Source organism: Bombus bifarius, unplaced genomic scaffold (assembly GCF_011952205.1).
Source record: "Bombus bifarius isolate JDL3187 unplaced genomic scaffold, Bbif_JDL3187 scf7180000008006, whole genome shotgun sequence".
NCBI lineage: Eukaryota > Metazoa > Arthropoda > Insecta > Hymenoptera > Apidae > Bombus > Bombus bifarius.
Window position 1 is genome coordinate 1,291,422 of NW_022884384.1, and position 22,105 is coordinate 1,313,526.

General features: G+C 38.8%; 1 protein-coding gene across 2 annotated transcripts in view; it reads left to right on the forward strand.

Moving 5' to 3' along the window:
- Window positions 1-22,105, forward strand: part of LOC117206445 (neural-cadherin-like) — a 60,795-nt gene that overhangs the window by 16,161 nt on the left and 22,529 nt on the right. For both annotated transcript variants that reach the window (XM_033445800.1, XM_033445799.1), the window contains exons 2-3: window positions 20,141-21,513; window positions 21,967-22,011. In XM_033445800.1, coding sequence (XP_033301691.1) covers window positions 20,211-21,513; window positions 21,967-22,011 — 1,348 coding nt within the window. In that variant the 5' untranslated portion in view covers window positions 20,141-20,210. The remainder of the gene's footprint in view (window positions 1-20,140; window positions 21,514-21,966; window positions 22,012-22,105) is intronic.

A 22,105-nucleotide genomic window follows, 5' to 3' on the forward strand; every position in this document is an offset into this window, starting at 1 on the left:
TCGGACAATCAATTTAAATCAAAAGTGCCGGTGCTGCAGCTGAACTCGCGAATCTCGTCGAGTGATACCGGCAAAGGAGTCAATGAAACGGTTCACGTGGAAATCGTTTTCCTGAGAAGCGTGTAAAATCCCATAAATCTTCGACTCGTGACTCAGCGTTACCCCGTCGAGTTACGCCCAGTGATCTTTTTTGCGTTTTACGTTTCAGCCAGATAGGAAGGGGGACAGGATCTTCCTATCAATTACCACGCTATGACGAAATACCAAACGAAAGGGATCGGGACGCCCTGCCTGCACGAGGATTAGTTTAAACGATACAGTATATCTTGGCAGTCCGCTTTTGCAATGCGCGTCGACAGTATTTTATGGTACGGTATCGTTCCCCTTGGAAATTTATTTAATTCTCTGTTGCGTTATACGGCTCGAAAATCGCATATTTTACGATTCGCGAAAAGCACAGGAGACAAATATCACGAGTAGGAACGTCGTCCTTTTATTTTTTGTACTAATTTCTTGTTTCGTATAATATAGTTTCGCACTTTTTCCAAGTTAATTACCGTGTTATACGGAGGATACCTGTATTTGTAATAACCGTGTCGAAAAATTATTCGGATTCTAAACTTATTCGTGAAATCGGGAACGTAGTAAAGTATTTTTATACAATCTGATATATCCTCATAAGCGTACATTCTAGAAACGGAATACATTTCCTAAAATACATTGGTGCTTGAAGTCAGATATGTTGAGATAAAAATTGGCGCACGTTAATTGCTGATAGTTATTCGAATGTCGACAGTGAAAATAATAAAACTCGACCATTCTCTCTCATGCCACGCTATAAAAGGTCATGCTTTTTCGCGGCTCCGCTCGACACAAAGAAACACTGATCCCTATTGCGTTCCATGGAGGGTCACATTTCATTTCTCGACGTTGCAGCGTGCTCGACGGAAGTTCCATTTATTTTATTACAAGAATCCTGGTGCAGCAGCCACCGCCGAGACGAATCCGATGTTGGATGTTCGTCTTCGTTATAGAGGGACCACTATGCTCGTTAGAAGGAAATTTTCTACAAGTGCTAGTTTAGCGATTAGAGAGAAGGGAGACCTCGTATATACGTACAACTACTCTTGTGTTTTCTCTGCCGCTTTCCTTTTTTGTTCCTGGCAATAAGTGGTATTCTTATGTGCTTCGAAAACGGAGGTCGAGGGCCATTAAGAGTCTGTGAATTTGATTCGGGGCTTCGGTGGATCGACTGGAAAAATAAACGGTGTCAATAACAAGGTGTGCGTGAAACTATTGGATCGAAATTATTAGGGCGATCCGAGTCTGTGATTCGTTTAAATTGCTACTTAATTGGATACCGTACGAAATTGGAGTACACGGGTCGTTTCATAAATCGAAACCTTAGAAGTAAAATCACTTAGAAGGAAGATATTTAGTTTTATCAGTGAACTGCAGATTTTTATGCAAATTCGCGTATTCGTGAACGTAATTGAAGAAAGTGGAACATAAACAGAGATTTGTTGTACTATTGCTATCAGCAAGGAATGATTTATTTCTCGTTTCTGTTAGTCGTTTAAGGAGAATCGAAATCGTGCGCCGTGTTTCTACTGCTCGAAGAAATCTTCCTACAGTCGTCTGGCTGTGGTAGACTCTTCTACGTATAGTAGCGAACTAGGATCGATAATTGTTTCGTTGCCCTGTAGAAACAGGTTAGCTACGTTCCTTGCGCCTTTGAAAACGTTGGAATTCCGAACTCCTACGAAACATTCTTTCAATTTCTAACGTGAACAGTTATCTAAGAATACGACAGATGCTGCAGTACTATTTTTAATTTGCGACCGTAGAGAAGACGTTGCTATTTCACGATAGTATACACAGGATGAGAATCGTGTATGAAATTAGTAAAAATCTATTATTGCTTGCTGTAATCGGTAGATACGTAAATTATTTACTCAATTGTCAGACGCCTTTTGAGTAATAATTCCAAACTGAGCTTTCTCGTCTTAATCATCTTCGATTTACAACTAAAATCAATGGCACAGTTAAAAGATAGGTCATCCACGATTAACCTAAAGAATTTGTCAAAGTTATTAATCTTTTGTGAAAGTTTTTAATCATAGGTTTAGATCGAAAGAGCCGATAGAAGTATACACCACAAAGAATATCCTTCTACGTGAAGTTTAGGTTTTCCTGAAAAAGCGAGTCTCTCGGCAATCCTCGTGACCTGTTCATACCTTATTAAGAAAAAGACAAAGCTTACAGAGTTACAAAGAGAGCGAGACTTAAATTAAAGTCACCGAGCACAAAGTAATTCGTTCTTTGAAACAAAGAACGTCGTTACAGTCCTTCAGAAGAGAGTTTAAAGACTTTTCATTTGTATACAAGAACGTCGTAACAAAATATTTCATACGAAAACTCACGAACTTCCCTCTTGCCATCTGACTAGCGGAATCGTTCTAGCTAACGATAAAAATAATCGTCGCGCGTCGCAGAGAATTCAATAGCTTCCGTTCTCACCGAGCTCGCTGGTTTCGTTCTCGCTGGAACGAGGGAGACTATCAAAAGGAAGTTCTCAACGTTATTTTTTTTTTCTCTCTTCCACGGACAAGTTCGTTTTACGTCTAATTATAGCCAGTGCAATCACGTTTCAGTCGTTTGTCCCGAAACCATCGCGTTGGGTTGACCCTGTCCATGGCGCGGCGCGAGCACGATCTAAATTCAGAAAGTTTTAAACTGCGCGACAGTGCAGAAAGCCCAGCCGGAGCAACAACATCTAGCAACTTTGCAGATTAACTGCTTCTAACAATAACGGGCGACAGTAGTAACCGTAGTAGCAGAGGAATAGCGACGAGGGTTGCTTTAGACGCATGCAACCGCTATCGATTGACATCCCCGCTTCGTCCTCGCCACCGACACCGCCATAGTAGACACTGCCGCCACTGCCGCGCCAGAACCCTCTTTCCTTTTCTCTCAATCAATTCGAGTAGCTTCCTCTCTCTTCGTTCAACATCCTATCTTCATCGTTTCTCGCCATCCATCTACCTTTCTTCTTCTCTCGCGTGGTTATTTCCTCTGTCTGAGACCTGTCCTTTCTCTTTGATTCTCCTAATGCCGTCCTTCGTTCCATAGTGAAATTTTGCGAACATTTTCCATCGCCCTCCGAGTTTCTTCGTCCCTTTCACTCGTTGGCTCTTCCATTTACCACCCTCCCACCGTCTCTTTCTGATTTCGTCGCTGAACGTCGTACTCACGCTCCTCCAAACCGTCTCTCTCTTTTCCCTCTGGCTCACCGTTCTTACTCCCTCTTCACCACCCTCTCAACGTTTTCCTAGAGCCACGAGAGAGCCTCTCTTCATTTCGACCCTCCTTCCAGAGCCGCCTTTCTCCGAAGTATAGCTTCTCTCTTTCTCTTGCAACTGCAACTGCTTCGCCCCTTTCCTCCTGGGTCGGCTGTGTTACTGGTTCCTCTTCGTTCCTCCGGCCCTCTCTCGCTTTCACACCCCACTCGGCCGAGAGTTTGTCGTCCTCGGCGTGGCTGTCTCGCCGTTAGATTTCTTCCGTGAACCCCTGTATGTACGAGGGTCCCCCTTACGCGACACAGACGACGCAGAGAACCTAGCACATGGTGGGGTGAGGAAAGACGGCGTGGAGACGATCGAGCGCGTTGTACAGGAGACACAGCAGCAGAAAGGAGGAAAACGGCGGAGGAAAAGGGAGGCACACAAAGGGAGCGTCCTCCAATCGGAAGCTTCCGAAATATTTTACCAGCTAAACTGCGCCGGCGGCCTTTACACTGCCTGCAGGAATCGATGTTCGAAGATCAGGCGCCGAAGGCTAGTGTGACGGACGCGTGAATCTCTCTGGCTTTTCCTGTTAAGCGGTTTAACTATGTATCGTTGGCTACACCTGTCAAATTTCTGCTAACGAGAACGAGAGACCTTCGCACGTTTTGATTTTGACGAAGCTTCGACGAAGAGATCTCTGGAAACTTATAAAATATCGGGCGTGGAATTTATTTCATAAGCGACCTGCTTAGGCAAATTTAGCTTCTGTCTATTTGGTTATTCAAGTAACAGCAGAAGTTACTAAAAATAACCTTCGATATTTCACCTGCAGCAGGGACTCGACCGGTTTAGGTCAGCGCATAAGTCAGCACATAATCCACGGTCTGATATCGAACTCGTAATAAAAAGTAACGTGTTCGTTTCCTACTTTTTCGAATTCATACTCGGTTATTTGATAAATGTACACTGTTGCATACATATATTCATATAAAACTTGTCGAAGTGCAAGCTGAACATGGATGAAATACCCCGAACTACGTGAAAAATTCTTTTTCTCGCTTCCGCAATTTGCTCAAAGAATTGGGCTTGTATAATAGGTTTAAAAATTTCCATACATTCTTGTGTAATCTCATTACGCGATGCTCTCTGAAAGTGTTTATTCTTATAACACGATATAACATCCAAAATGCGAAATATCCATGTGACTTTTACAAGTTTACTATTGAAATGAAATATTACGGAGAAAGAAGAAAGACTTGAAATATTTTTAATAAATAACAGTATGTAAGCAGTCTACTATTTTCATCTCCTTCTTTGTCTTCATCTCATCTTGTATTTATGAATAGCACTTTTATCTTTTCTTCCGTACAAGTACCACTTTCTCTACGCCTACCCATGCGAATAAAGAATTTATCGGGTCTGAGTGCCCCAGTTTTGTAATACGTACGAAAAATTCTGCAATTTTGTTTTACTATCTGTTGCATAATTTTAGAGGATACGTTCATCTTTAGATGTATAATATTCTGAAAATTCCTTATCAGGATAGAGATGAGTACCTATCGACGATAATAGAGAATAAGATAATAAATAATAGAGAGAAAATAATGAGAGAAAAATAATGAGATAATAGAGAATAAATAATAAATAATTGAAATAATAAACCGCGTAGTTTCGGAAATACGCGACTAAAGATGATATTTTCCTTATCGACGCGTTTATTCCATCGAATTAAAGAATTCTATTTTTAATAATATTTTTGTATATCAACACTGAGTAATTAGTTTTATACTGTGTGTGAATCTCATATTCGGATCTATAAATTACTTGTTTCTTATAAAACAAGCCCCAAAGGAAGCCATCTATCTAACCCGTCTCTGTTTCTAACTTAATCGAATAGCGTCGAGAAATAACGAAAAATCCTCGTTCTTCTCTTATTGCGAAGAAACTTTTTATTTATGCAGCATGGACATCAACGCCAACGTTCCAAAAAGACACTCGTAAAACTTGACCCGTAACTACGTCGTTTCAAAATTTCAACTTGTCCTCTCCGCTTTTCTGCAGCATCTTGTCGGTCTGTTTTTCTACCGAGTACTTCATACTTATTGCTAGAAGAATTTACAGTAACCTAAGTCCAATGATATAACAGAGTTCAGCTGTTGTATCGTCTATCCCGATATCGGAACGGTGGACGATGGCTGTCGTTCGATGGCCGATTAAAGGAGAAAGTGCGGTCCCTTGACCGTAGGCTAGAAAAAGGTAGTTTTCGATTTCCGATTATCTGGAAAGCGCAAGCTCGTGGGACCGCGTTATCGTGTCGTTCCGTCGACCCCGTTTACACCTTCCGACGGCTGGCGGCCGGAACCGCTACCGATCGTGGAACAGGTCGTCTAACGAGGCGTGTCTCTCCACGGGAAACTGGGTTAAGTAGCGAGAAAACGAGGCGGAGGCGGAAAAGTGTAATTTTCGACAATTTTCCCGCAGAAATATCCTACTTCGAGGCTCGTCGAAAAGGTATTGCCAACGCTGAAAAAACGTAATTCCGTTCTTCACTCTGCTTTCTCTCCTAATACATTTCTGCCTCTTCTAGTATGCACGGCCAACAGGCGGCATGATTATCGAATTAACCTTCCCAAGCGTATACTTGGCTATCTTTTATAGGAAGTTGATAAAGTATCGGTTTAGGTGGTGCTTCTTATGCGAAATATTATCTCGCGCTTAAGGTATTATTTCTTTGAAAGTTGTATCGTTTAGATATAATGACGTAAAAATTGTTTTTTTGGGGAGAAAATGGAATAATTATTATGTAAAAGAGAGAGAGAGAGAGAGGAGGAGAGAGATATAATAATTAGTTATTAAATAAATATGTTGGACGTTACGTTGAAAAACATTAATGCTGTTTGAAATTTTCGAAGTACATGCCAATATAGTGATGTTATTCACAGTAATTAATTATTATTACTGATACGGTATCTATATAATTATTATTACTGCCAGCATTCTGTCGATAAGCTTCTTAATATTTCTTGTGTTTTTAGTAATCTTGGAATAATTTAGCAATTAATTCCTGTTTGTTTTTACCTTTTTCCTTGGATGGTTAAATAAATATAATATTTTGTTATTTGTATACATTGGTATCGTTGCGACTATTAAACGAAGAAAGGTAGGTAAGTAAAGAACTTGAGGAATGTGCTCGAAGAAAGATACGTAAAATTTATAGCGATGTATCGTACACCTAAATACTCCTACACCCCAGGGGTATATCTCGGAACAAAAACTGTACCATTGACACCGTAACATGTGTACACGAAATGTAAGCTTGAGAGTATACACTCTACGAACTCTACGAATATATCATTGTGCAGGAAAAAAACTAAACTTTGATAAATATAACACATACGGATGTGGTCCCTTGGTAGACAAAACACGGCACTGCACCGCAGTTATCTCTCCTGGGGTTCTCTGATTTATCTAAATATTTTTCATGAACGAATATACATTTTTTTTCTAAAAAAAAAAAACGTTTTGCATATGAAATATGAAATTTTCAGTTTTTAACCTCTGGAGGCTTGATTATTTCGAAGTAAACCGTCGTATACGGATGAAAATACGCTATAACCGGTGAAAAATATAAATTCGGGAGTACCGTTTTTATTAAACTCGCTACATAATTTTTTATAAGTTTCTCTTTAGCTCCGTAATGTAATGGACTGTAGTCTTCTAGTGCTGTTTCAAAGTATTTCGCTCAATTTAAACGGACAAATCGATAACGACGTTCAATCTCCGTAACTTTAACTTAGAATGAAAAAGTTAGTGTGTTGCACTTTCGTGTGGACCCTATTTGAACGTGTGGTTGGAAGTATTTGCAACGACTTCAATTAAGTTAGGAAATCACTTTTCGTGTAATTTCCTTGCACTTCGAGCAATATTTTTTGAAATGTAGCTGAAACATCGATAAATAATATATTTTAACAAGTGTTTAGTTCGTTCAGATGTTTGGTCTTCGTTAACGAAATTAAGAAATTACTTTTCGACTTTGTTTGTAAAAAAAATATCATATACAATTATATCTTCTATAAAAGAAAATCACGTTTGTAGATTTGAGACGAAAACATTTTTTCCGTAGGTTCATTGTACCCAGATATTATCAATTTGCATACAGCAGTCTTACTTTTCCCAGTTACAGTCGAAGCTTCTGCTAGATTTTTTTTTATGACAGCGCTTCGCATGTTCCAAAGTTTGAAACTGTCTTTCGCATAGTCAAGAACGACTGGAAATAAAGTTGTCATAAAACGTAACGACGCGGATGTAAGTGCTGATGAGTCAAGAATATCGTGAACATTATGAAAGCTGATATATTTTGAATTTAATATCGAGTATCCAATTCCATTGATATCGATTCGTGAGATACTACTCGAAAAGAAATCTTAAAATATACGTTTTTCAGCATCTAATAAAATAAGTAAATATCCTTTATGTCCTTTATAAAATATAACGACATAACTTGTATGAAACGACAAGTATACGAAACGTATCTTGGTATTGGAAAGAAAGATAGAAAAAATGATATTTATATCGGAACGGTATTTCCACATCAAACATTCTTATAAGTTACTGTTATGGTACACCATCGATAAACTTTCTTGGATGTCGGCGAAAAGTTTGCAACTCTTCCATTTCTTTACCGACCTAAGCGAAACAAAAACAGCAACTGTAGCTCGGGAATTATACGTTCCAAGTTTTTATGGGAATTCATATCAATATTTACTGTATGTGAAAGTTTAGATTAGTTAAGCGTCCGACGTTTGTTCTTATAGGTGGGCCTTTTTAATAAAAACCTATGTGACAAAATTAAGCAACGGGTTTCCTATGAAGAAACACTTGGTCGGAGAGTACTTGATTCTACACTCTGAACAATATTAAATACAACTTATTACTTGTTTTGCAATAAGTAGTGTAATTTTGTATAACGAGTGTCTAAAAGCGAATAAAAATCGTTGGCATTAAATTTTAGACACGTAAGATTATTACGCGAATATTACGTGAATGTCTAACAGTCGTGTTTTCTGCGAATACATAGTAGCAAAATATTTACAATTCCCATGACGGTGACTATCGTCTGCATGGGTTTCGTAAATCAAAGTAAAGTCTGAAACGCGGACGGAGGGATGTGTTACGCGTCTAAAATAGAGCGAATAGCTCCAACTAAAGATATATGGGAGCAAAGGAGGGTGTCTGGAAGGCACGTAGCCTTCCTCGTTGCCAGATATCTCTTTTTGCTTCTCTCTTTTGTCTCTGTTTCGCAGCAAATACGCGTAACGGGCTAGAAAAGGTTGGGATTCACAAGGATTTTAGCTACATTTTTATTCGAAAGCATTCTTACGTTTGCCTTCGTGCTTCGAACTTCGTATTCGAATAATTGGAAAGCAACAAAGATTTGACAATTTCGTACTGGAAATATTCGCGTTTACGTTGTGTTCAACATTTTTACGCGATAGATTTGAAACAGAAAACTGACGTTTCGAAAACAACAAAAAATAACAAAATAGCCTTCTATCTGTTATCCAGAAGCTTACTATTTATATCCAAAAATTAAATCTGGGACAAAAATCGTTATCTCATAATCCGGTAGAAAAATTCATCGTTCTATAAAAAATACGCATGAAAATACTATTATTTTAGCTGTAAAAATACAATCCGTCCGATAACTCGTTAATTACTAATCCCAATGAGATGTATAGTAAGCTCCACGAAATAATTCATTTCCCTTTTTAGAATCGATAATAATATTTAACCTATAAAATTCTCAAGCACTTTTAAACGAGCAATCGGTGCTATTTAAAAACTAAATCTTTATAAAGCGTTCGAAGCTCGTTATCGAGGATTCTTGAAAATAGTAGTCGCGCATCGAATTCCGTGTAACGACAGATTCGAAGAATCGGGCCTCGTGAAAGGGTACAATGACCTACAATCGGTTTACGTCACGGATCGAGTGCATGCGTACTACCGAGTGCGACAGGTACTTACGACAGGAGTTTTCTCGAGTACACTCGACAGGTAGATATCGATACTCGATAGATAGGTTATATCGAAGGGGCGACGCTGGTGCATCGTCATTACATTCTTTATGGCCGTTGTCCTAGGTCGTCATGGAGACTTCCACCCTCGAAGTTCATTAGGGATACTGGCGAACTCTAAAGTGTTCTTTGAACGTGTCGTATCAGAATTCTCCTGCCGTCATGGGGTTTGACATCTATGGAACATCTACTATAGTTACGATGTTTCAGTTGCTCCTGTCATCGGACTTCTCGTTTCTAGTTTCCTCGAGCTAGTTCTCCCCTATCTCTCCGTTATTATCTACCTGAAAGCTGCTGCTATCTCGCTAGATCGAATAGATGCCAAGGAATTTTTTCTTTTACGGGAAATAACGTTTAAGTGACATGGAATTACTGATATTCAAGCGTGAAAGTAGACGCCAATTCTTGGAGAAAGAAATAGTTCTTTTTGTTTGGAATAATCGTTGAAATTGATAAGAATGAAAATCGAGGACGCGAAAAATTCATCGATCAAATGCGACGTTCAATTATCTCCTGTTCAAATGTCGCATTATCGACCTGCTTGTGATTACATTACACCGCCACGAGACTTACCAATATACGATTCTCGGTTTAAAAGGACCGGCCGTTTTACATCGTACGCAAACACACACGTTTGCCAATGAAATTTGCATTGCATGGACGTGGCCGTGGCGTTGCAAACTTTGACTAATAACCTGCGACAACAGCGAGCGTAGCTATACAATATTATTTGTCAGGCCAACGAACTCGAAACGTCAATATTGCAGCATACTTATAGGGTGGTCGGTTGTTATTTCAGGAGAAAGAAATCGATCGCGCGTGCCTTCTCGATGATCGCTGTCCCCCTCGTTGGAGCGAACGTTGCGACTTGCGCCGCCCGTAACCCCTCATTAACCCCTTTCAATGATTCGAGTGCTCGCGATAATAACCCCCGTTATTACCGGTTTTTTGGCCTCCCTCTGTTTTGTCCGTTAAACGCGCGCCATCCCAGACGGCCACGTCACTTTCTTAGAAAACATTGCGCGGCTCGTTAGCATGCGGTACTTACTCCTCATAATTGGCTTAATTGAACTCTTCACGTTCATTGCTAATCACCGACGCGATACCGCTCTTACGGTCCCTAGAATTCGTGCATGGTTTCCGAGGTACTCGTACCACGTCGAGCGTCAAAGAAGAAGTTTTTCGTCAACGAGTTTAGAAGAATTTTCACGAAGAATTTTGTGAGAAACGTTTTTCGGAGAATAAAATAGAAAATTGATGGAATCTGGAAAGAGAAATTGGGAATCATCGTGCATTAAATAACGCATCAGTAATTGTACATTTGCTTCGTAATAAATAGATCTAAGAATATAAATATATTTTTAAATTGTATAAATATCCTATAAATTTATAAGTATCGATAAATTTTTAATTTAACGTAACTTAATATTTGAGTGAGTTGCTTTCACGTTTTAAACGAACATATTCAAAGGGTATTCTATAAGAGGACAATATAACGTCAAGCAAATGTTATGAAAGCGTTCCATATTTTACTTAGGAAATTATTTTCAGCGATGTTTTAATAAATTCAACGGCTCTGTTACTTAATAAGCCAATACGAAACACATATGCCAATTACGAAACTCCTCTGGTAAACATATCGTTTTATAGCTTCACAAATTACCTACATCATTCAGGTTTCCTGCTAAATGAACCACGCGCGGACGATGCAATAAACAAAATAACGTAGAGGGTTGTATCTCGTTTAAAAATACCCACATAAAATGCCAACATTTTCCTGCTGCTCGAGAACTTGAAAGATCTCTCTTCCAAGTGGCTTGACTAATAAATAAAATTGAAACGTCACGTTAATTCAGCAGAAAAATCATACGGGCACGGCCTCACACACTTCGTAGGTCGAAAACTTTTTAATGTTTTATATCGTATGATCTTCGATAAATGGGCTTCGACGATCCTTTTAATAAAAACTCACCCATCCATACTGGTTTCTGTCCGTACTCTTCAATTATTCCCGCATGTGCCCCTTGTAATTCCTCGAGCCGCAAACCGAGCAACATAAGTTATTAATCTTCGATGAAGGAAGGTGTAGCTTTGTAAAACATTTAAAAACCAGGTATTATCGTTTATCCGTAAAATATATCAACACGATTTAATTGATTCGTATTTCAAATTAGTATTGGCGTAACGTAATTTTCCGTGCCTCTTATTAATTTCAATCGAACATTCTTAGCATCATAACTTGTAATATATTAACACGTAGTGTATCGATTATTCAATTTCGATTTTGATTTATTGATCTTTTAGTCGAATTACGTTGATGCTGTAACACGGACAGATCGATAGCGACGAAAGTTAGAAAACGACATTGAAGGGATTGTATAAAGCATTAGTGCTATTAATAATCCATTATGTTTTTTTTTTTCTTTGATAAATGAACGATGACGGGAAAGTAGAACGGGAGTCTATTTTTGTTTCATTCGCTAACATCTTACCGGATAAGTATGTGACATGTGTAGACAAAAATAAATATTATTTGACTCATTCAGGGTATATAAGATGTCTCTTCCTTTTTCTACGGTTTCTGTACAGTTTCAAACTTATCTTATAATCCATTTATCGATGATCATAAATACTTTGCAATAATTAGATATCATAAAAAAAATGTAACGAACAGTCTGGAAAAATAGAGCGCACAGGAAACGAAGGTACAACTTGATCGAATTAACGATCAATGCTCCGTGCGCGAGTGATCAAAATGTGAAAATGTGTCGATGAAACGTGGCGTTGCATCGAGATTTCGGATTTCATAATGAAAAGTTTAATTACGAAATAATCAGCTGCGTCGTGACTGTTTCGTGAATTTCTACGCGTTTAAATACACGTACCGTGATCGTGTGTGCGTGCGTAGATGTACGTCAGTTGCAATAGTTTTTGCAACGTGGTCGTCGATGTATAACTACCGTTTAATCCGAAAATTGATACTGACGCTAACGAATGACCTGTCGATTCCTGCTGCATGACCAGCCGCCTATCTACCCCTGTTTCCACACTCGTCTCACCTATACTATCGCCACAATTTGCCGATAGCTCATTCTCTGTATTCTTCAGATTCGCTGATCATCTTTTTTTTTTTTTTTTTTTTGATATCGTTGTCGTTGATTTTCGACGATTTAATTGGCGATGGTCGCATCGTTACAAGCATTCCTTCGGGTGTTACGTCGATCTCGCGTTAATTTAATGCTGCATCGCTTGCAACGAAAAGATCGATCTTGGTATATGGAATTCGAGAAGTTTTCGTGGGGATTAAATTGTTCGTTGACGGTAGAATCGTAAAAGGAGATTGGATATGTAGATAAATAGGCTTGAATTGTTTTTCTTCGAGTAAGTTTAGTGAGAAATATTTCTATGATATTGTAGTATAGACATGGTACTTTGATAATGGGTTAAAAATATCGCGATAGTTTTTTTTTTAGTGTAATTTTGTCTTGTTAGGGAGAAGGGAGCTGTACAGAAAGAAATCAAGATTATAAAGATATAGAAGAATGTAAAATTAACTTTTTTCCGTTTGTACTTCGTCAGGATGTTCTATGTGTATAGATAAGAAGAAAAAATTATATATAAGAAAAAAAGTTACAAAGATATTGATATAGACCGAAAAGGTCTATACTAACCGGAAAATAGAACTAGTAAATTGTTGAATAATTTAAAAGATATAAAATATATGGATTTTTGTGTACGTCAGTTGGACTCGGTAAAATATTAAAATAGATTCGCGTAATTGAAAAAACGTAATCGCAGGACGAACGGTTAAAATAACAAAGACACGGTTTGTAGCGTAATTCGTATTGTTCGGAACTTTCAGAAAGTTTCACAGTAGCTGAAAATAGAATTACGCGGGCTAGGAAACTTTTCCATTTTATAATGTAATTAAAGTACACCTCACAAACTGACAGCCGGGCCTTTAAATCTGTGACAAGTTTTAATTTCCGCTGGTATATTAAATAATGTTACTCGAGCTTTTATTTATTTATTTTAATATAAATATTTCGATGTTTTCGTTTCGCAATATATTAAAATTATTTCAGAAACAACTGTAACTTGCGCATTCATAGGTTCTTCTTCTTTCTTCAAATCAAAGCAGAAAGCAACTAACTTTCGTTTCTCTTGGAGGATACACGGTTTCAGCGAATTGTGCATTCAATAGACAATCAAATGTCGTTTGAAGAAAAGGCTTCCATGGCAGATCCACGAGCAACGCGAGCTGAAAACAATTGTTTCACGTCGAAACGCGTAGCAGCGTGCTCTCTTTCAGCGATATCGCGTTAGCGATTTCGAGTTTGTCGGTGCTTTATTCTTTCGGCCTGGAAACCATAACAGTAATGAAAGTTCCGAGATGCATAAAGACTCGGTTGCTAGGTTTCGTGGCCTGGCCGCGATATACATGGATTTCTTTGGTGTGGCTAAAAGCCTCCTGTGGTTTTAACGAAAGCCAGAAAATCTCGATCCTTTTGTTTCATTGCTGAGATCGTAAATGATGAGATTTAGAATCCTTCATTTCCTCGTTACAAAGATCACTGTTGACGCATAATGTACATAATGTACATAAAACAATCGTAAAGCAATCCATCAGGCTATATATATATAATTAATAATTTACAATATTTAGTAATTTACAAGTACATAATTATTTCGAATCGCGTGTATAAATTATAGGCATATTTATAATACAAGTTAGCTTGTCCCATTTCAGAAATTACATTCGTTTAAAACACGTGTATTGGCTTATCAACGATTTGCTTTAATCATTGAAGCGTAAAATGTATTTTATTCACTGTTTGTTGTTGTGGCTCTATTTGACCAGTCATATATTCGGTTAATTGCATATTTGTAGTTTGTTCAGTTTCAACAGATTCGTTTCTGTCGCGTTCATTATGCATAAAATGATATATATCGTCAAGCCCTTTCAATAGCTCTTTGTACAGACATACACGTGCATACATCTATTTCGTGTATCGTTTTATCATCAAATAAAACCAAAAGAATAATCGTATCAAAGGTATTAAAGTTGATATCGACTTAATGAGTAAGTACATGTTGAAATGTTATTATAACTCTTTTATCCCTATACTGCGACCTTTCCTGCAAATTTATATTTTTATCAGTACATGACTAAGAAGTAGAGTCTATCATGACTAGAGATTTGTTGTTTCACCCATTAAAATAAAAAAACACGAGTACCTGTTGTATTTTGAATACTATATGTAACAGATATATGTGTTTTTGCATATCATATATATTTCAGGCATTCTCGAACCTTTAGATCTTCTATAAATCTATAAGCTCTAGATTCTATAAATCTATAATCTAGATATAACATAACCACCATATAACAAGAACACATAAATTGTGCATTATTCATCGAAAAAGTCGTTCATTCTTTGGAAATCGCGTTTACAATTCTTTTTCTAAAATTAACGATCGAATTTCATTATTGCTGCGTAAAAATAAATCTGGCACAAACGATTTATTAATGTATCGTATCTTATTATAATTTTCGTGCAAAATATCTAAATAAACGATTCAGCCAAAATTGAATCGGAAGTTAAAATTTCCGCCCGATATACATAAACAATGTTAATTTCGCTATTGTTTCGTGCATGTAATACGATCGTGCCATTTAGATTAATAATATTTAGCATAATCACAGGTATAAGCACAATTGTTGAGCATTGTGATTAATGTTATTTTATATTAATTTCGAGGAATAATGTCTGCCAACGCATAGCCGGCGAGCATCCAACAATTTCTTCGAACAGCAAATCGTGTTAAGGGTCATATGGCAAATATTTTGTGGATCGCTTGTCGGCAAGCAGACGCGAAAGGTGATCAGAATCTGAATAAAAATGTTTCATTTCCATTAAAAAATGTCTGTACTTAATAATGATATTCATAAAACGGTTTCGCATATATTTTCTTCTCTCATACGAAAGTAAAGTCGATTATTCCAGCAGCGTGTGTGTCGTTTTTAATTCCGATAATCAAGGTTTTACTATAATAGCATACTAAGGAAAGAGAAGCGAAAAAAGTTTCGAAAATCCGATAATTCAACGGAAGTCGTCGGTGTTCTGTGTAAAGAATGCACGATGCGTGTAGAGAAGATGAGAAGGGATCGTTTGCCTTCCGACATTTCGAAAATTATACGGATCGAGCGCCGTGAAATCGCGTGGGCACGCACACGAACCCATCGAGCGACGCTCGGGGATAAATCTTCGCTGTTAATAGGCTTATGTCACGATTTAATACGAGCTCCACGGGTTCATGACGATCGAAGAAAAAGGCTACACGTTCGGTCTGGTAACATGCCGTGTAAGCGGATCGCTTTATCGCGAAACACATCGGGATTCTCCTTGTCTTTGGCGACAATTTCGCGTTAATGTTAATTGAGAAACGATGCGATGTACAATGGCGATATAATTTGTTTTTCATGGTTGTCTCTCGTAGAAAGGTTTTCATTAAGATAAAGGTTAGTAACTGGATGAAACGCGACGAGGTTTTCCTTTAAGGGACCCGAATCTGATTTTTCTCAGCGCACTGTCATTTACATACGAATCCTCGCATTTCACGGATTATCTTTTTTTTTAAGACACTCGACGAAGAAAGAATGAAAAAGTTACGCAACCACGATGAAAGGCGGCAAGAAGAGAATAATACGAATAAGTCTATCAGAGATCCCTGATGCGGCGTTTCGCAAACATTTCCGCGGTATTCGCATAATCGCGTAATAACTTAATCTGTTTCAGTTATTCAACGTAAGAGCTCGATTCCACCTCCGATTTTCAGGCTCATGAATGAATAATTACGGATTACTCGAGGTGGAAAGAACTTTTGAACGAGAAAAGCGTGTCGTGTGGAATATTTTCGCAAACTTTTGCTCCATGAATAGCAAAAACGTTTTATCGAACTTCCTTCTATTCTACGCTAGAATCTCTACCATACTAATTAAATTAACAGGATCTTAATTTTATCTCGTTGAATTCTCAGATACGCGCTCAAGCAGGATTACCTAAATAATAATTAGTTCTTTTAACTTTTTTAAAGGTTCTTCTTACTTGTAATATTCTAGTTTGAGTAGTTCGTTCAGTAGAAACAATTCTGTTTAAAGCTCTGATGAAATAAAATTCGAAATTTCTTTATATCGTATCTTAATACATCGATTTGTGTGAGATAAAAATGACTGTATTTTAGTATGTATTATACAAAAGTATTGGACCACCTACTAAACGGAAACAGTTTGTTTTTACGTCGTAATTCCAAAGAGCGCTTAAGAATTATTGGTAGTCCTCGAAACACAATGACGTAGTCTTAAGCTACATTCGACACTCGATCTACTCGTCAGATCATTCGATCTAATCTATGATTCTTATTAACTTTTCAACTCGTCGCTTATTAACAGCCCCAAAAAACCAACTCTAATCTTTCGACCCTTTTTTTCTCGTCGTGTTTAACCGTGAGTTGTTCGGTTTACACAGCGGCATCTTACTGGATTTAAAAGGAAGAGGCCTGTAAGAAGGAAGTCGGACGTCTGTCACAAGTGCGTCTCTCAGTTTCTTTTTGAAGGGCGGCTGGTATGGGTCGATGTATCGTTTCGTTTTCCATGCTGGAGCTTGGCTGGTCCCAGCTGAAGGCAGTCACTTAATACGTTTCAAGGAGGGATTAGGTATCGTGTTTCTCGGGACTCCGGACTTAACCGTATAACGCTCGCCCGGCCCCTGGCATCTGCTCTCACTGCGAATTATGACGTCGTTGATTCGCAGGGCCGAATAACGTGACCTTCCACGATCGCTTTCCGATTACAGACCGCTGGAAACGTTGGAGGGTCTTCGAGAATAGGGATACAATTCCCCGTAGCACTGTTTTTGGAAGAAATTAAGCACCAGGGATGATAAAACGAGAATTCTGTAAGGTTTAAAAGGATTGAAGTGCTTAAGTAGTAGAAAGAGTAGTTTGGGTAACTGTAATAGAGGGAATTTGGTTGAACAGTTACATATGCGTACACATTAGCGAATTTTTTTCTAGAAGAGAGCTAGATTCCGGCAATATTATTTTGGGAATTTTTGGAGATTGAGGTTGGAAGAGATGAAAGTGCTCGAATTTTAGGTAAAGAGGATTCGGTAACTGTAAGAAATGAAATTCTACTATGAAATGGAAGTCTGCTATTTTTGGATTCTTGAACATGTTAAAAAAAAAGGAAGAAAAGGAATAAAAGATTTAAGACTTTCACACGTCCTGATTATAATTATGACCACAATTGTTAAAACTTTGGTGGCTTCCGAAAGGTATTGAACCGCATTATATAGTTTCCCAAACGGATATATTTGACAAAAACGAAATAGACGTCGTACAGGAAAATCTTGAATATACCACTTACGAAGAGTGATGCACTAATCCGTAATTGAAGCAATTGAATGGAGTATATAACAGTTAACGTCTAGACACCCAATATCAGAGATATTCATAAGTATTTCCTTACATCCTATAGCCATAACTTTTCATAGATCTCGTATTGTATCATTGTACGAAGAATAATTCCAATCAAGCGTAAAACGATTAGAATCGAAAACCGATATTTCAATCCAATTGAGATTATTCCATCATCGAATATCGCATTTTTCCTCGTGTATGTTCTTGTAAAATTTTACGTATTATATCTGCCATTTTTCGTCGCGTTATTTTTAATTCTGCTAATTGACGTGACAAACGATACAAATTGTTGCGGTCATATCGATAAAACTCTGAATTTGCATAAATATCCTAGCAATTATACACATCCCCTCCCTCAAGAACGATTCTTACAGAATTTACCATATACGTAAATTATATGTTTTTACATATTATTTATTCTGAATATCGTTGCTGTTTAAATTCTTGCAAGAGCATAAACACATTCGCAACCTACTCATAGGTATTTCTCGAGATGGGCATGCAAAAAGCGAACACGATGTAAACAATGAACGCGGAAAACGCGAGCGTGGAAGAAACTGCAATCATCGCGTCATTGTCCCCTTTTGTCGGTGGAAATATCAATACTCTGGCGCTGGTTGCTGCTTCTGGTGTTCGTTGGATCCAAGCCGAGAGAGGCAGGAGAGACACGGACGCGACGCGATGAACAATGTCCGCAACGTTGCACCGGAAATAAGAACCGGCGCGTACGAGTTGACCATTGTCATTTAGTAAGCCCCCTGTTCCATTTGATTCTATTCACGCCCCGGGGAGGACCGGATGTGAGGTCAGCCGCGGCTCGTTTAAGTTCGAAACTACTCCGGTGAAAAAAGGCCCACAAAGGACGAGACATTTTCGCGTGACAACGCGTGACAACGTCTCCTGCGTTTAGCCTCGGTTCATTGTTACCTTTTCAATTTCTCAACGCTTCTCAATTTCTCGACGCGAAGGAATTCCTTTTCTTTCTACGTTGAATAATCGATCAGCCGAAATGGTAAAGAAGGGAATTACCAAAAGCGAAGATCTCCGATCGAAGTAAAAAACGTATCTTCTTATTGAAACGCGGGTATTGTTCATACAAATTATATCGATATCGCAAGGAAAAACAAAATCTACGTTCTTACGAATAAAGAAAACGGAAATCGAAGAACTTTTTTGGTTTTAAACGCGATGATTAATAAGATACATATATGTGTATATTATCGTTTATAAAATATACACAAAGTGATTGGATTTTTGAACGAATGAATTTTTATTTTCAACTATTTAAACGAGAAGTGAAAAGTTGAAATACGCGACGTAGATACAGGCAAAGTATCTCGCCCATCGTTTAAACAGTAAACACAAATCAACCATGAACATACCCGTTTCGTGAATAGTCCGAAAATTAACCACTCGATATGTCCACAACATGGTGTTCCATACCGTATCAGCAGCGCGATAAGCAGCTAAGTGTTGAAACGCAATTTAAAGCCGACCCTTCATGATGAGAATAGCACGAATTCTGCTAATCATGCCTCATCGTGGCTTCATTCAGTTCGATTCACCTTCCAATTTCAACAGCTTTCAGAAATCGATACAACAGTTCGTGCTATGCCGATAGTACCAGTAATTGTACGCCGACGCAATTAAAATAAAAATATTCAATAAATCCTTGACTTATAACAAACCAAACAAATATTATGCAATCACACGAATAAATCATTTACGTTTTACTTATGACGATGCTCGTGTTGTCATCGTCACATGGATGACGATGCGGTCGTGTAGACGTATACGCGCGAACTGTTTAAAGGGAGGCATAAATCTAAATCAGCCAGTGGATTATAGTCGACGAAATAATTTATCGTCGTTTCGGGATTGCCGAGCTTCGTTTCTCGCGCAATTTTCGCAACATAAACGACGATCGATCTTTCTCAATCCCAACGAATTTCGAAAGCTGCTGACAAATCAAATATTTCGATCGCAGAGAAAACGATTGTTCGATAATTCGATCCTTCTCTTCATTCGATTATTTACAATCGCATCGATCACCATAATAAGTTATTACCGATTCAATTGAAATCATATTTCCAACAAAATTAGATTCTAAAGCAGATTCTTAGTTTCAGAACGACGTTTCGATACGAGCGGAATTATGCTGCGCCATTTCTTATATTTAACGTACGTTGCATCGTAGATAAATGAAAGGAAAGGTACCTCCGATTCATAACGTAGAAACCATTTAAAACTTTGTCCGGAACACCTCGACTAATTCCACCGTATCTCGTCAAATTTCAGGTGGTGTCAGCACTCATGCTTTAGTAAAACAGCGAAGAAACTGAGAGAGGAGCGGACAAGAGGCAGCACGATGTGGCGTATACTCGTGGTCGCGGTCCTGCTGGTGACCACGGTGTCGGTGGACGGCGATAAAGTGGTGGTTCTGCCTCATGACGTCTATCCGGGCTACGAAGTGACGCTATTCAACACAAAACGGCCATCGAACTTTCATCTAATGGAGAACAATTTTTCCAAGTTCTTCACCGTGCTCGGGAACGGTCTGGTGATGACCACGTCCGATTTATCGCCGTTGGTCGATCGACCAGTCAACCTTATCGTACTGGAGGAATTGGCCAACAGCACCGAAACGCATTTCCTTCATCTCCACGTAATTAATCGCAGAAATATGATCACCTTCTCGCACGATCACTTGGGCGAGGGAGAGGTTGCAGAGAATTCTGCCGCGGGCACCTTGATCGACGGTTTCCCTGTTCTAAGGGCTCGAGGGAGCTTTCCGGTTCATTATACCATTCTGCCGGACGAGACAGGCGACAGACCGTTCGCCTTGAAAGAGGAGGATTCGAATCAAACGGGATTCAACTTGACGTTGAACAGCCAAAAGGAGGGCGTCAGAGTGGTGACCGCAAAACCTCTGGATCGAGAGACTAAGAAGCTTTACACGGTCGTGATCCACGCTTCTGACGGCTATCTGCTAAGCAGTTCGCAAATCAACGGCCTGGTGCACGTGTTGGACGAGAACGACAACAGTCCCGTGTTCGAAAAGGAGCAGTACACGTTCGAGATCAGACCGACCAGCTCGGACGGTATTAACGAGAATTCCGTCGCTTTTCCTGGCTGGAAACGATTCTCCACCGTGGGCAAGGTGGCGGCGAAGGACGCTGACGGTGACAAAGTCGCGTACAAATTGCTTACACCGAGCAGCCTACTGGTGGTCGTGCCACAGACCGGGGAACTGATGCTCGTTGGCGAACCGGAAATTACCATGGAGGAGGACAGCGAATGCGTGGTGATCGTGGAGGCCCACGATGTGCGTAGCCCGAGTCGATCGACAGAGAAACCGGCCAAGGTCGTCGTAAGATTTTTAACGTCCGATTCGACGGAGGTGGAGGTACATAGAATACAGAAGAGAAGGGTGACGAGAGCTGTTAGGCCTACGAAGAAGGTGGACTTCACGGAAGCGGACGGCGACGTCGAGGGAAAAATCGCGTTTTATTTGGAAAAGGAGAATGAGAAAGAGACGTACAAGATCAGGGATGAGAATAAGTGGGTCACGGTAGACTCGAATGGTTCGGTTATAGTCAAACAAAAATGGGATTACGAGGAGCTGGGATCGGAAAAGACCATTGATTTTTGGGTGACTATTACGAACACAGGTAAATTATTTAAGACGCGTAAGGTACTTTTAACGATATCTCGAGATATTTCTTCGCGAATTTGTCTAAATAATCGTATATCGTGTAGATTTCTTCATTTGTTTTTCATTTCTGGTAAAACGAAGCTTTTAAGGGTAGAGAGTGACGAAAGAAATAACAGTACAAAAAATTATGTTAGAAATGTTATAAGATTATTGTTTGGGAGAATTAAACCGTATAATAAAAGATCAAGATATACGTATGATACCAATTATCACTTATGAGTCACTTTAAAGATTAAGGAACCAAAAAGAGATGATAGTAAAAAAAAAAAGATGCTAGATTTCTTCCCATGTTTCAGAATCACTCTCTACGAAATTTAATTTTTCTGATTGAATTCTTCTCAATCTTTTATAAGTATCATATTGTTTCTCTTAATTAATCTTTATTTTGTTATTCGCCCCGTGGCCGAAGAACGGTGTTCGCGGTATCCATCGTACATGCGGTGTCCATTCCACGGTACAATTTTAATTTTTACTCGACATTTTTCCTTCGAACACACCGTACATGGAGCATTCGCCTTCTCATCGTCTATACTGTTGCCTCGGTTATT